This window comes from Lissotriton vulgaris, chromosome 5, assembly GCF_964263255.1.
Source record: "Lissotriton vulgaris chromosome 5, aLisVul1.2, whole genome shotgun sequence".
Classification (NCBI taxonomy): Eukaryota; Metazoa; Chordata; class Amphibia; order Caudata; family Salamandridae; genus Lissotriton; species Lissotriton vulgaris.
This window is the reverse complement of record NC_141693.1, coordinates 1059204716-1059221813: the sequence shown is the minus strand read 5'-3', so window position 1 is coordinate 1059221813 and position 17098 is coordinate 1059204716. Positions and strand designations below refer to the sequence as shown.

The 17098-nt window shown below is 51.9% G+C and overlaps 1 protein-coding gene across 4 annotated transcripts in view; it reads right to left on the bottom strand.

Annotated features, from left to right (window-relative positions):
• The window catches only part of PDCD11 (programmed cell death 11), a 640465-nt gene that overhangs the window by 49632 nt on the left and 573735 nt on the right, over positions 1-17098 (bottom strand). For all 4 annotated transcript variants that reach the window (XM_086922722.1, XM_086922723.1, XM_086922724.1 and 1 more), the window contains exon 30: positions 3630-3749. In XM_086922722.1, coding sequence (XP_086778848.1) covers positions 3630-3749 — 120 coding nt within the window. The remainder of the gene's footprint in view (positions 1-3629; positions 3750-17098) is intronic.

Below are 17098 nucleotides of genomic sequence, written 5' to 3'. Positions count from 1 at the left end.
ATCGTTCGATTCGATCAGTTCAAGGAAACTTTTTTCAGAGTGTTTGGTCGCTAGTCCCGCAACATTCCAAAATAGCACCCTCTTATCGAGATTTTCTAGAGTTGCGACGGATGGCGTATTCTGAACGCTGATTTCTTCAAGTTGGATGGGTTGTAATTCAGATGTCATGTTTGGAGCGTTTGCCTGCTCCTTTTGGGCTATTTGTGACAGAGTCGAGGGTCTCATATGAGCCTTGAGAGGGCGTTGTGAGTCTTGTGTCATACTTACCTTAATTTGAGTTTTTGTCATCACTGTTGATTCGTATGTCCTGGTTTTTGACACAAGGTGATCGTTATTGGGTGTCTTACTTATGGGGTGACTAGCTAAGTTGTTTGGTGGGACTCTGTTTTTAGACAAAGGAATCTTATTATAGATCTGTGGTGATGGTCAGTCGACCATCTCTAGACAACTGTAGCTATTGAAAGTTGGTATTCCACCCCATGGTTCCCTGTGTGGTTGTTGCTGTGCCCTCCTGCCATAGATATTCCAGTCATCCCGGTCTTTTTGGTCATACCCCCATTCTCCCTGTAACCTACTCCTTTGGTTATTTCCGTAACCCCAGTCACCCTGGTTCCAACTTCTCTGCCCGTAATCAGATTGATTCCAGGACCAATTAGACGGCCAGTTAGGGTCCTCAGCACGATGACCTTGTCGGGGGTAGAAAAACGATAAGCGTTTTACGTTTATTCCTCCACTACTTTCCAATGAGTCCCAAGAGCATATATAATCCACAGCACGGGGATTTTCAAAGTTGACTATTATACAGTCACCAGGGATGGTTTTTGGTTGATGGCCTATCCATGGAACCCTTCTGACCGTAGTGATTCTAGTGATGTTATTGGGGTAATTAGGTCTATTAATGTTCAGCCAATAACGGGTTTTGTTTAGCAGGGACCAGGTTGGTTCATCTGTGTCGTTGCTTAGTTCTGGGACCCCTGTTAAAATAACTATGAAGGGAGCTGCCTCCGGTGGGAGATTTGCTGGTTTAGACCATCTTTTTTTTGGTCGTTCTGGTTTGTTGTTGTGCCTTTGTGTTTGATCGGGCTGGGGGGCTGTAGATGCGGATGGTCTGGGTGAAACATTTGCTGGGGAAACTTTTGCTGAGGGAGCACTTGCTGGTGGTTGATTTTGTGTACCTGAAGCTGTTTTAGGGGGTTCTTGAGGGGGCTTAGTTTTTGTTAAAGGAGTTGGATTATTTGGATTTTTCGCTGGGTGACCTGGTTTTACGATTGGGGTATTTGTTGTAGCCGTGTTATTAACTAATTGTTTTGGATTGTTAGTAGGCTTTGCATTACCAACTGAGGCTTTGGGCCCGGCCAAGATTGAGAGGTCTTGAGGTCTAGAATTTGTGGATTTTTTTGAGGTAGCAATTAATATCGCTACTTGCTTCTCTATGAGCTCTAGGCTTTTTTGGATGGGTTGTAACTGGTATTTAACTATTTCCGCTGTTTCTTTTAATAGAGAGGTTTGTGTCTTATCATTGTTCAGATTTCTTACTAGAAGTGAAGCTGATTTTTCTTGGTGGGTTTGGTTAGAATTAACTCCGTCGTTATGATCTTCGATTGTAAGTACGTCAGTGTTGATATTGCTGTTAGATTCTGTGGCTACTGTAGGTTTGATATTATTCTGACTTTGACTCGCAGAGATTAGGATGTGGGTTAGATTCAGAAGTCGCTGCGTTTATTTTTGCATGATTTCCTGAATGTGTTTCTTTGAGTGTTGGATGTTTAGGGATTGCTCCTTCCCTTATCCCTCTTATTTCGCTCTGTGTGAGGTCATTTTGAGGTAACTGGGGACTTGCAAAAATATCGGGGGTTTGCTCAAGGCCCTGAGTCAGTTGTGAATCGGACAATTGTGAAGATACTGAAAGGTCAACTGTATTCGGAATTACGTAAATGTCAGTGTGTGTTTCCAACGTTGTGACGTTTTGTGATTGTACGTTTGGTGTTCGTGCCTGTGCCAACAGACCCATTGATGAGCGTCTTGCTTGCTCTAGTTCGTACGAGACACGTCGATCAATCAACACTACAGTTTGGTTTATAGTTTGATTCACTTTAGTAATGAATTGGTCTATGGGGCCAGCGGAGGTCGCCATGTTTTTGAGTGTTTTACTTCTGGAACCCCTTGTGGACATTATGTGGGGTTTGACCAGGTGAATAACTGATGACGGTTTGCTCGTGGTAATAAGAGGTAAATACTATACGGTCCCTCCCCGAACAGCGTGTTAAGTCTTTGTTTGGAATTTACCTTATGACAGTTGTTAGGGGGGTGGGCCCAGCCCAGTCTTCTCCGGTCTGTGACGGGCTAGAACGGGCCCACCCTTGGCCCAGGCTTCGCCCAGCGTCCCGCTCGCGTCCCGCGAGAGGGAACAATGAGCACCTTTATGCGCCTCCTGGCGCGGAGTTGTGACGGTGGGGCTGGAGACCTCGAGGGCTGCCGGGAGTTGTAGGCCGCCCCTCGCCTCACTCCACTCGGCGGCCCCGCTGTCAGAAGGTAGGAAACAGCAGGGCGGTGGGAGGCTGGCGGTAGGAGGTCTCAACAGCCCGAGAAAGGTTGCTTTTAGATTCTCCTCTGGGCGCTGTGCAGATACTAGTTCAGGAAAAGCGGGGAAATGACAGCGTGACACCGCTTTTCCTGAACTAGTATCTGCACAGCGCCCAGAGGAGAATCTAAAAGCAACCTTTCTCGGGCTGTTGAGACCTCCTACCGCCAGCCTCCCGCCGCCCTGCTGTTTCCTACCTTCTGACAGCGGGGCCGCCGAGTGGAGTGAGGCGAGGGGCTGCCTACAACTCCCGGCAGCCCTCGAGGTCTCCAGCACCACCGTCACAACTCCGCGCCAGGAGGCGCATAAAGGTGCTCATTGTTGCAGCGAGCGGTGTCACGCTGTCATTTCCCCGAAAATGACAGCGTGACACCGCTCGCTGCAACAATGAGCACCTTTATGCGCCTCCTGGCGCGGAGTTGTGACGGTGGTGCTGGAGACCTCGAGGGCTGCCGGGAGTTGTAGGCAGCCCCTCGCCTCACTCCACTCGGCGGCCCCGCTGTCAGAAGGTAGGAAACAGCAGGGCGGCGGGAGGCTGGCGGTAGGAGGTCTCAACAGCCCGAGAAAGGTTGCTTTTAGATTCTCCTCTGGGCGCTGTGCAGATACTAGTTCAGGAAAAGCGGGGAAATGACAGCGTGACTTAATCATTTGTAACATAAGTTTATCTCAACAGTAGCCTGGCCAACTGAAAAATTGCACTACAATTAAAGGGCAATAATCACTTTTGGTACAAATAATACTTAAAAGACTACCTGGACAAGTGCCAATGGCCTCCAAATCTACACAAGAAGTTCCATCAGAGAGTTGCTATTTACCAAATTGAACAAATGCATAGAACATTGAATGATTAACATAATTAAAGGTCTAACAACTCTATGTACTTCAAATACATGAAAGGACACCAAACTCAGATGTATAGCAATACACAATGTCACATATGAGACAGCAAAGTAAAGCAAAGGATGTGTGAGAGAGAGAGCGGGCCTCATATTATCCGTTTGGTGTTTTGCAGTTTTGTTAAACATGGTTTTTGTCCTTAAACCCATACCTTTGATTTCTCCTTTTTTGTTCCTTCTTCGTCTTGCTCTCGGAAGTACACCTCAACTCCACTGTCATCCTCTTCTTTGGACACATTTGATTTTCTTTTCTTTTTCTTTGGAACATCAACCTGGCAAATTAAATTTTTTTGAGTCAATCAGTTGCAAATCATTAACATTTCTTCTGCATAGATGTACACGCTTAAGGAAGTGTGTCCCACCTAATCCCGACAAGTCCTAGTTTATTTTTTACACAAACATTATTGCATTTTCAATATATAAACAGACAGCCCCTGTTGGTAAGAACTAGATTATAACATCATACAGAGCAGTTATGATGGCGAGTTCATCAATACAATAGAAATTGATGATACAGTGTAATAAAATACATCATTTTCGGACTTGCTATTGATCTGCATGTAATACAAACTACTAACTAAACAACCTCTTCCCTCTCACCCCTGAGCCAGTCATCGTGGATATTAATGCTGTTGTATCCTTTAGATAGGGAATAGTGATGATATGGGCATGTAGCTAATGGGCACATGGAGTTTGCCGTATCTCGGTAGTGGGTGCATTGAACACCAGCCTGTGTCAAGATGCACTGTATCAGTGTGCATTCACAGGGTGGAACACAGGCATCTCTCTGGGAAAACATTGTTTCCCATCAAACAAAAACAGAAAAAGGGGGGGGCATGAGGTAGGTGGGTCCAGACGGTGGAGTTGCTCCTCTTCTTTTAAGGGATGTGGAGGAAAGTAGAAACTGGGCAAGTTGAAGGATTGGCCCACGTGGAATGGTGTTACCTCTTTCAGGAAATAAGAGGCCCTACCATGAAGCACCAGTTTGTCTTGAAACACAGACAGGAATGGAGGCTTGGATGATAAGGCCTGTATCTCACTCACCCTCCGGGCAGAAGTTTTTGCCACGACAGAGTCTGTTTTGATGGCGAGCAGCCAGAGGGGACAATTATGAAGAGGCTCGAAATGAGCACCGAATAAGAACGTGAGAACTTATTCAAGGTCCCAACGAAGTGCAATGAAAGGCGAAGGGAGGAACATGTTTACAGGACCGTTAAGACACCTATTTACAATAGGGTATTTAAATAAAGAGGGTTGATCAGGCGGCCGCAAAAAAGGCAGACAGAGCAGACAAGTTAACTTTTAAAGTGCCCAGAGCAGACCATGGCTTGTCAAAGGTAAGAATAAACAAGCATTTACAATGCAATGGTTTCGCCTTTGGAAAAGTTAGAGCTATTGGCATTGCTCACACACAGAGCCCCACACACAAATACACACACACAGAGCCAGACACACACACACAGAGCCAGACACACACACACACAGAGCCAGACACAGACACACACAGAGCCAGACACACACAGAGCCAGACACACACACACACACAGCCAGACACACACACACACACACACACACACACACACACACACACACAGACACACACACACACACACACACACACACACACACACACAGACACACACACACACACAGCCAGACACACACACACACACACACAGCCAGACACACACACACACAGCCAGACACACACACACACAGCCAGACACACACACACACACACAGCCAGACACACACACACACAGAGCCAGACACACACACACACACAGAGCCAGACACACACACACACACAGCCAGACACACACACACACACACACACACACACACACACACACACAGCCAGACACACACACACACAGCCAGACACACACACACACAGCCAGACACACACACACACACACACACACAGCCAGACACACACACACACACAGCCAGACACACACACACACAGAGCCAGACACACACACACAGAGCCAGACACACACACACAGAGCCAGACACACACACAGAGCCAGACACACACACACACACACACAGAGCCAGACACACACACACACAGAGCCAGACACACACACACAGAGCCAGACACACACACACAGAGCCAGACACACACACACACAGAGCCAGACACACACACACACACACACAGAGCCAGACACACACACACACAGAGAGCCAGACACACACACACACAGAGAGCCAGACACACACACAGAGACAGACACACACACAGAGCCAGACACACACACACAGAGCCAGACACACACACACAAAGCCAGACACACACACACACACAGAGCCAGACACACACACACACACACACACACACACACACACACACACACACACACACACACACACACACACACACACACACACACACACACACACACACAGCCAGACACACACACAGAGCCAGACACACACACACACACAGAGAGCCAGACACACACACAGAGCCAGACACACACACACACAGAGCCAGACACACACACACACAGAGCCAGACACACACACACACAGAGCCAGACACACACACACACAGAGCCAGACACACACACAGAGCCAGACACACACACACACACACACAGAGCCAGACACACACACACACACACACACAGAGCCAGACACACACACACACAGAGCCAGACACACACACACACACAGAGCCAGACACATACAGAGAGCCAGCCAGACACACACAGAGCCAGACACACACACACACAGAGCCAGACACACACACACACACACAGAGCCAGACACACACACACACAGAGCCAGACACACACACACACAGAGCCAGACACACACACACAGAGCCAGACACACACACACACACAGAGCCAGACACACACACAGAGCCAGACACACACACACACACACACACAGAGCCAGACACACACACACACACACACACAGAGCCAGACACACACACACACACAGAGCCAGACACACACACACACAGAGCCAGACACACACACAGAGCCAGACACACACAGAGAGCCAGCCAGACACACACAGAGCCATACACACAGACAGAGCCAGACACACACACACAGAGCCAGACACACATTCCTAAATATTATATTTCTACCATGAATAGTTTGCAGGTTTGCTCTGAAGCATCTGGATGCGACATACCATAGCCAGACACACACACACACAGCCAGACACACACACACACACACACACAGCCAGACACACACACACAGAGAGCCAGACACACACACACACACACACACACACACACACACAGAGCCAGACACACACACACACACACACAGAGCCAGACACACACACACACACACACACAGCCAGACACACACACACAGCCAGACACACACACACACACAGCCAGACACACACACAGCCAGACACACACACACACAGCCAGACACACACACACACAGCCAGACACACACACACACACACACACACAGCCAGACACACACACACACACAGCCAGACACACACACACAGAGCCAGACACACACACACACACAGAGCCAGACACACACACACAGAGAGCCAGACACACACACACACACACACAGAGCCAGACACACACACACACAGAGCCAGACACACACACACAGAGCCAGACACACACACACAGAGCCAGACACACACACACACAGAGCCAGACACACACACACACAGAGAGCCAGACACACACACAGAGACAGACACACACACAGAGCCAGACACACACACACAGAGCCAGACACACACACACACACAAAGCCAGACACACACACACACACAGAGCCAGACACACACACACACACACACACACACACACACACACAGCCAGACACACACACACACAGAGCCAGACACACACACAGAGCCAGACACACACACACACAGAGCCAGACACACACACACACAGAGCCAGACACACACACACACAGAGCCAGACACACACACACACAGAGCCAGACACACACACACACAGAGCCAGACACACACACAGAGCCAGACACACACACACACACACACACAGAGCCAGACACACACACACACACAGAGCCAGACACACACACACACACAGAGCCAGACACACACACACACACAGAGCCAGACACATACAGAGAGCCAGCCAGACACACACAGAGCCAGACACACACACACACAGAGCCAGACACACACACACACACAGAGCCAGACACACACACACACAGAGCCAGACACACACACACACAGAGCCAGACACACACACACAGAGCCAGACACACACACACAGAGCCAGACACACACACACACACAGAGCCAGACACACACACACACACAGAGCCAGACACACACACACACAGAGCCAGACACACACACAGAGCCAGACACACACACAGAGCCAGACACACACAGAGAGCCAGCCAGACACACACAGAGCCATACACACAGACAGAGCCAGACACACACACACAGAGCCAGACACACATTCCTAAATATTATATTTCTACCATGAATAGTTTGCAGGTTTGCTCTGAAGCATCTGGATGCGACATACCATATTTTTCGTGAAATTGTAAAATAAAGCAGTCTAGCGGAGGAACAGGCGACCTTTCTGCAGCATCCGTCTGGGATTTAACTCCTGCCGCTCTGAAGCACAGCAAAAAGAAAACAAAGGGAGCGGGTGCGGCGTAACAACCAGAGCTGGCGACTTTATAACGGAGGAACCAGGTTGCAATCTTGGCGTGGGCTCAACATCCTGGGACTCTGGACAAATCACGTAATCTCCCCGTGCTTACAAAAATTAACGACATTCACAAAGGGAACTTTACGGTAGTCGGCGCAAAAAGGGTGCAAACCTCAGGAATGTGAGCATGTTAGAATATATTATGTGTGAATAAACCACGCTCAAATAAGATCCATAAAACAATCCGAATTATGAGTGAAAATTGTTTCTCGCTCAATTCGGAAGCGCTATTTAATTAGAAAACGAATACGAGACACGGGTTGATGGTGCTTGGGGTCACACAGACGTATTTCAATGGGAATAGGCTGCTTGTGGGTCTTCCATCACCCGGACACAAAAAGCACAAAGGGACACTGCAAATTTTGGACGTTACACCATTCAAAATGTTATAAGTCAGCATGACTGTCACAAAACGCTTTGAGCACGAGGCAACTCTGCTCAAATGCAAACTGAAAGTATAAATAAATGTACAACACATTAGTAAATAAGAAACTGACACTGGTGCACTGTCTTGCTTCAGCGTCCATCGCACTGTAAGACTGCTGATCATTCTAAAATGAAATTTAAAAAATCTGCCATTAAAAAAGCCGGGTTCTCTACAATAAATAAATCAATTGAAAAGCATTTCATTTGACACTGCTGTAAGGAATTGGAGTGAAAGGAAAATAATTATAACCACAAATCCAGTCACTCCTTTCCACAATTGTCTTTGAAAGACATGTGATCAATAAGAACATTGCCAAATACTTTTTGGCTTCATTTTTTTATACATAACTGGGCACTTTTCTTTTTCAGGCTTGCTTGAGCATTGCTGCCGAGGGACCTCTATCACAACAGCTGATGGGCGTGGCTTTGACCGACAAAGGTACAAAGGCACCTTCAGGCATTAAGTTACTGGGAACTACAATATTTCTCATTTTTCCAAACAATCCTTCGAAGGTGATTCCCAATATTGACATCTATGATTAACTCAAGCACCAAAGCAAGATCACACTCGCCAAACGCACCTAAAAGGATCCAACTGTTTAAAACGAGATTAGGCACTCTTCTACCCTTTTCACTCAGCAATTTTCTAATTATCTTATAAAAATATATACCACGTTTGCACGAGTAGTTGACTGCTACAAAACGTAAAGGAAGTGGGCTAGAAGGAAGGTTCTGTGGCGGAAACACAATAACACGTAGGGGTTAATGTTACGAAACGAAGGCACCCTTGGGCAAGAACCCCCGAGTTCGGCGCAACAGTTTCCCGCACTGTGTCAAGACGGAACCCCCAGACTCTGGTGTTAATAACTTCCACTGCGCACTGTGTAACTAAATTAACGTATAAACCAGGCCCTGAGGTGTTCCCGCGCGGGCGACTCAACGGACACTTACTTGTGGTAGTCAGACCAGCAGAGGCGGCTCCGCAGACCGCCAGGGACAGCACCAGGAGCGCACTGCCCACCCCGAGAGCCGCGACCCTCCGCATCATGGCCATCGGCAGGTCCTCTGATCTGCTGCCGGCTCAGGGAGCTAGAAATCCTGCTGAATGGACCAAGTCTTCCTCCAGAGAGTCACAAAGGAAACCTCCAGCGTCTGTTGCAAACTGCTGCGAATGACTGCCCCCTCCGTGAGTGCCTCCCTCCCAACCCCAGGCCGACTCCGCCTGCCTCTTCCGGGCCTCAGGTAGCCTCCGCCCGCCGCTCACTCCAAAGTTTCAGCAGAAACCCAGAGTCCACGACCGAAGCCCCGCCCTCTCTGACGGCAGGTGAGGCCCGGGGCTTGAATCATGCGCGAGGCAGACATTAGCACCGCTTCACGGCTGCGAAGGGCCGTTCACACAGGATCAGGTAACAATTGGAGGGTCATTAGCTTTTCCAATGACTCAACCTGCGTTTCGGGGTAGCCACTTTACGCTTAGGGCCAGAGAATTGAGCCTAGGGAGGAGCTGATTAAAATATGTCGAGCCCAGGCTTGCCTGACTCTGGTGTGGCCTCGGAAGTTGTGGCTTTGTGAGGAGGAATTCTGGAAGGGGACATGGTAACCGGTCTATCGCCTGGCTGGTATTTTACTGGCATGTCTGTAGGTGATTTATTAAGTTCTTGCACACATTTTGCGAAATACAGTGACATCCCGTAATTTCTATCTTCTGAAACATCGGGATCAGCTGCGGCTCGGGAGGCGGGGATCTGCTGTGGGAGGGGAGGGGGAGGCGGGGATCTGCTGTGGGAGGGAAGGGGGAGAGCGGAGGCCGTGTTACAACGGCATCGGCACCGGCTGCGGCTCGGGAGGCGGGGATCTGCTGTGGGAGGGGAGAGGGAGGCGGGGATCTGCTGTGGGAGGGGAGAGGGAGGCGGGGAGAGCGGAGGCCGTGTTGCATCGGGATCAGCTGCGGCTCGGGAGGCGGGGATCTGCTGTGGGAGGGGAGGGGGAGGCGGGGATCTGCTGTGGGAGGGAAGGAGGAGAGCGGAGACCGTGCAGATTCGGGGGCGTTCCCGGCTTTTGGCTGACATAGCCAAAAGCCAAAAATTCCCGGGAACGCCCCCGAATCTGGTCCGGCCATGACGGACGCCTCTCTGTTCCAATGGCTAGCCTCCATTTATGGAGCTAGCCAATGAAACAGAGGGGCGTATTCAAGGCACCCATACTGGAAACTACAGATTTCTCTGGGGGCGGAGCTAAAAGCTCTGTTCCCCAGTCGAAACCTAAAAAAGGACATCAGAAAGGGAAGCAGAAAGAGGGTTCATAGACTTTTCTGTACAATTTAGTATAAATGTCTTCCACCAGCAGTTGTATACCATTTTGTGAGAGGAACGCCTGGCTGCCAGAATAACACTGCAGACTTCAGAAATAAGGTTGAAAGCAGTCAACTGTCGCCGTTCAATCTCCACGCAAGAAGGCGTAGAGTTGTAAGGTTCGGTGGAGGACCCGCCCCTGCTATTGCGACAGAAGATCCTCCAGAAGGGGCAACCTGATCAGAGGATCGATGCTCATGCTGAGAAGCTTGGGATACCAGAAACTCTGCGACCAGTCCGGAGCCATAAGGATGACTTGGGCCAGGTCTCCTTGAGAACTCTGAGCAGGAGTGGTATGGGCGGAAAGGCATCCAGAAGGCCTAAGCTCTACTGGAGACAAAAAGTTTCAGAGCGAGAGCTGCTTTGGAGACCCCAACTCGCAACACTGCTGACATTGCGCTCTCCCCACTGCTGAAAGAGACCTTGCGCCTTCCACGGTTGCAGATGCCATTTGTTATTCGCTAGGTCTCGACGGCTGAGTTTGTCCGCACTGGAGCTGAACCACCAAAGATATGCCCTACTATTCCAGCCATTTCAAGAGATGCAGGTAACGCTGATGGGCAGGCAGGTTGGGAATATGAAAATCTTCATATCCAAGTCCAACACTACCATCCAGTCTCTTGGGTCCTGGGCAGACAAAACCGGAGCCAATGTGAGCATCTTAAACTTCTCTTTTTTGAGACAGAGGTTGAGGGTTCTTAGGGTGAAGCCCTTTGTTCTATTTGGGAATCAGAAAGTAGCAAGAATAGCAACCACTGCCTATTCCTGACACTGGAATCCTCTTTATGGCTCCCTTGGCCAAGAGAGCAGTGACTTCCTTGTGGATTAAGGACAAATGATCACCCGTCAGCCGGCCGTGAGATGGAGGCAAAGGGGGAGGGGAGGATTCAAAGGGAAGGAAGTAGCCTCTCTGAATAATCAGTAAAACTCACCTATACAATATTATGGTCTGGCAGTGTTGGAGATGATGGCTGCTTCTGCCACCTACTGAACACCCATTAACTTGTAGGGAATGATTTGAAGGGCTTAGAAACTGCAGCTGCAGGGGGACTGGTGTTTGTGGCAGACCACTGGCTACCTGACCCATAGGGTCGGTGAGAAACACGTCCTCACCCCACAGTGTCTGAAAACCTTGCATGGGGCAGTGATTGGAATATGGTTGGCGCATTGAAAGCCCTTTCCTTAGCCACAAAAAGTGCAATAAGCAGACTGGGGAAGACGCTGGACAACTGCGAGGCCCAATGACTTGTCAGTAGCCTGTGAGTCCTTAACCCCTTCGCTGCTCATGACGAGCTCAGCTCGTCATGAGGCACAGTGGAGCTGTGCTTATGACGAGCTGACCTTGTCATGAACAATGGGATTCTAGTAGGAGCAGCACAGGAGGGGAAAACAATTAGCAGCCAAGGTGTTAAAGCTCTCCAGCGCCTAGTCTGCCTTGTCTCTGAAAAGACTGTTGCCATCAAAGGGCATGTCCGTGAGGAAGCCTGGACATCCCCTGAAAAGGCAGATATTCTCAGCCAGGCATGGTGTCTTAAGTGCCGCAGTCGACAAAACCGGTATGCCCAGCTAGTCGGTCGTGTCCAAACCACACCTACGTAAACTTCGTTGCGCCTCCTATCCTTGACTGCTTGGGAGAGAATGGCCCGGGCCGCCTCTGGGATCTGTGGCAGCACTTGCACAACAGTGTCTCACAGAGTGTGGGAGTAGCGGCGCAATAAGCATGCAGTTTTGACCAACCACAATGCAAGGCTGGTGGAAGAAAACATCTTCCCTAAGCTATCCAGCCTCTTGGATTCCCTGTTCGGGGGTGCAGCAGGATACGTGCCATGCGATGTAGAGTCTTGGGCCACCAAGCTCTCAGGGGTGGGGTGTTGAATGAGGACGTTTAGTTCCCAGGTACGGGGCATTGACGGTGGGCAACTGTCCTGTTCACAGGAGCCTATGTGCTGGACTAGGTTTCTAGTAGGACATCTGTCAGTGCTTCATTAAAAGGGAGCATGGGTTCTGAAGCTGAAGCTCCCAGTTGTAGCAATTCCTTCAAGATGCAAGTCTTGAGTGCCACCGAGAGCAACTAACGATCCAGCACCTTAGCTGCCCTCTTCACCACCAAAGAATAAGATGCTTCCTTCTTTTTCGCCACGGTAGGGGTAATAAGCATACCAGAATCTGGGGATGGGTCCACTGGCATCCCCGAGTTCTTCACACTAGTCCATACTTTCCTGGTATTCTAAAGGAACCAGTGAACCCTCCCAATCTACCCCGAAGCCTAGCCCATCAGAATAGGACTCAGGTGCCAACCTGGGACAAGTGGGTCCTGTTGCCGCTGGAACTGGAGTCTGTCAGCTCTGTTCCAACTTCATGTAGAATTTGTCAATGTAAATGGGACTGGTGCTGTCGGTGGGTGCTGATGGTGCTGGGAGCAAACGCGTAGGGGAAGGTCCCCGTGGCACGACTGGCGCTAGTCCGAATCCATGATCAGATCCACAGGGCCCACTGGAGCCGAAGCCACCAGCGTGGAACCAGATGGGACACCCTACAAACCCTGCGGGACCCAAAGGCGCAACAAAGTGGTCTGCCTGCTCAAATCAATCAATCAATCAATCATAACACTTGTATAGCGCGCTACTCACCCGGAAGGGTCTCAAGGCGCTTGGGGGAAGGGGGCCGCTACTGCTCGAACAGCCAGGTCTTGAGTTGTCTCCTGAAGGCGAGGTGGTCCTGGGTCAGCCGAAGGTGGATGGGGAGGGAGTTCCATGTCTTGGCAGCCAGGTAGGAGAAGGATCTGCCTCCGGCGGTGGCTCTTCGGATGCGTGGTACGGCGGCGAGGGCGAGGCTGGCGGACCGTAGCTGGCGGGTGGGCGTGTGGAAGGTCAGGCAGTCATTGAGGTACTTGGGGCCCAGGTTGTGGAGAGACTTGTGTGCGTGGGTGAGGAGCCTGAACGTGATCCTCTTGTTGACGGGGAGCCAGTGCAGGTTCCTCAGGTGGCCGGAGATGTGGCTGCGTCGAGGGATGTCCAGGATGAGTCGGGCGGAGGCGTTCTGGATGCGTTGTAGTCTTTTCTGTAGCTTGGCTGTGGTTCTGGCGTAGAAGGTGTTTCCGTAGTCCAGCCGGCTGGTGACGAGGGCCTGGGTGACCGTCTTCCTGGTTTCGATCGGGATCCATCGGAAGATCTTGCGGAGCATGCGGAGGGTGTGAAAGCATGAAGAGGAGACGGCGTTGACTTGTCTGGTCATCGAGAGGGAGGAGTCTAGGATGAAGCCCAGGTTGCGTGCGTGGTCTGTCGGCTTTGGGGCGGTGCCCAGGGCTGGGGGCCACCAGGAGTCATCCCAGGCGGAGGGTGATGGTCCAAGGATGAGGACTTCCGTCTTGTCTGAGTTCGGTTTCAAGCGGCTGTTCTTCATCTACTCGGCGACGTCTTTCATCCCTTCGTGGAGGCTGGTTCTGGCGGTGTCGGGGTCTCTGGTGAGGGAGGGGATTAGCTGGGTGTCGTCGGCGTAGGAGATGATGTTGAGGTTGTGTTGGCGTGCGATGGCTGCGAGAGGTCTCATGTAGACGTTGAAAAGGGTGGGGCTGAGTGATGATCCTTGCGGGACGCCGCAGATGACTTCGGTGACCTCGGAACGAAACGGGGGGAGGCGGACTCTCTGTGTTCTTCCAGCGAGGAACGAGATGATCCACTTCAATGCCTTCTCTTGGATGCCGGTGTTGCTGAGGCGTTGGACTAGGGTGCGGTGGCAGACAGTGTCGAACGCGGCAGAGAGGTCCAGGAGGATGAGTGCCGCTGTTTCCCCGTTGTCGAGAAGGGCTTGGATGTCGTCGGTGGCTGCGATGAGGCCGGTCTCGGTGCTGTGGTTGGCTCTGAAACCGACTGCGAGGGTTCGAGGGATCCATTCGTCTCGAGGAAGGCGGCAAGCTGTCTGTTGGCGATCTTCTCGATGACTTTGGCAGGAAAAGGGAGGAGCGAGATGGGGCGGACGTTTTTGAGGTCGGTGGGGTCCGCTGTTGGTTTCTTCAGTAGGGCGCTGAGCTCTGCATGCTTCCAGCTCTCCGGGAAGGTGGCGGTGTTGATGACGTCTCGGAGTTGGGGTGCGATGGTGGAGTCGGCCTTGTTGAAGACGTGGTGGGGCAGGGGTCAGTCGGAGATCCGGAGTGGATGGTGTTCATCGTGCGGGCTGTGTCTTCGGTGGTCACTGCGGTCCAGGTGAGGAGGGTGGCGGTGGGGTGCGTTGGTTCGGCAGTTGGGTGCGAGGATGGTGCGCCGAAGCTGTTGTGGATGTCGGCAATCTTGCGGTGGAAGAACGAGGCGAGGGAGTCGCAGAGATCTTGTGAAGGGGTGATGTCGATGTTGCCGGTGCTGGGGTTGGAGAACTCCTTGACGATGCTGAAGAGTTCCTTGCTGTCGTGGGTGTTGTTGTCCAGTCGATCCTTCAGTGATTTCTTCTTGGTGGTGCGGCTGAGCTGGTTGTGCTTGCGGGTCGCGTGTTTGAGGGCGGTCATGTTGTCAGTGGTCCGGTCGAGGAGCCAGGCTTTCTCGAGGGTGCGGCAGGTCTTCTTGGAGTCCTTGAGTTCGTCGGTGAACCAGGGGGCCTTCTTGCATCTGGGTTTGCTGGGAGGGTTCTTCAGTGGTGCGAGGTCGTCGGCGCAGGCTGTCAGCGACTGCGTGAAGTTGCGGGCTGCTTCGTTGGGGTCCGGTGTGCTGGCAGGTGGGTTCTGGCTGAGGGAGGTGGTGAGTTGGTCGGCGGTGATCTTGCTCCAGCTTCTGTGGGGAACCTGTTGCGGGTGGTGGTTTTTCTGAAGCTGAAGTGGACGCAGCTGTGGTCGGTCCAGTGAAGTCCGGTGGAGTGGCTGAAGGCGATGTGCTTGCTGGATGAGAAGACGGGGTCAAGCGTGTGGCCGGCGTAGTGGGTGGGGGTGTTGACCAATTGCTTGAGTCCGAGGTTGGCGAGGTTGTCCAGCAGGGTGACGGTGTTGCAGTCCTTGTTGTTCTCCAGGTGAAAGTAGAGGTCCCCTAGGAGGATGTAGTCGGCGGAGGGGAGGGCTTGTGGGCTGATGGAGTCCGTGATGTCTTCGCTGAATTGTGTGCATGGTCCCGGGGGTCTGTAGATGAGGGTGCCTCTGAGGGTCGTCTTTGGGTCGGTGTGAATCTGGAAGTGGAGGTGTTCGGCGGCGGTGTAGGGGTCGTCGGTGTTGGTCGTAATGCGGATGGTGTTCTTGTGGACGATGGCGATGCCTCCCCCAGTCTGGTTGACACGGTCCCTCCTGATGATCTTGTAACCATCCTGGATGGCGATGTTGGGGGCTGAGGAGGCGTTCATCCAGGTTTCAGTGAGGAACGCGACGTCTGGTGATGTTGTGTCGAGCAGGTTCCAGAGTTCGACGGCGTGTCTGTGGACGGAGCGGGTGTTGAGCAGGATGCACTTGAGGTCGCTGCTGGGGTTTGGCTTGGCGGGCGCGATGCATGTTCGGAGGCAGGTGAACTTGCAGGTTGTGCAGGTGAAGGGCCCGTGGAAGCGTTTCGGGCGGCCCGGCAGCAGGCGGGGTTCCGGCCGGCATTGAGTGCGTTGAGTGCGGCGGCGTCGTAGGTGTGTCGGGTCGTCTGGCGCCGGTGGGGGCCAGGGGTCCTGGCGCTGGGCGCGGTCTTACCTTTGGCGCGCCTTCGGCGCACAATCGGTTCGCCCGCTGCGCGTGACCGCTGCGCGTCCGCCATTTATGGCGAAGTGGGAGGGAGGAGCAGCTGGGAGGCGGGAGCGGGGAGGGCACAGAAGGAAAAGGGGGCGTGGCCGCTAGCACGGCGGCAGGAAGCGAGGAGCGGGGCGGGCAGCCACAGGGGGGCAGAGAGACAGCACAGGCAATGACAAAAATATCAACAACTGTAAATGGGAGACAAAAACGGATAACAAAATGCTGGGAAAACAAAAGCAAACCAAATGTAATTGACAGTACACGCAAATACGGCGGGGCGGGATCGGCGAGGCTGGCTCAGCGAGGCTGCGGGCAGGAGCGCGGCAAGTCACACACACAACTTCTGGTGGCCGTGCGGCGCGGGGGTGTCCTGAGAACAGGACACCCCCGCTGCACATGGTCTCGTAAGACTCATACTTGAGTGGTGGTCGCTCCGGCCCTTAG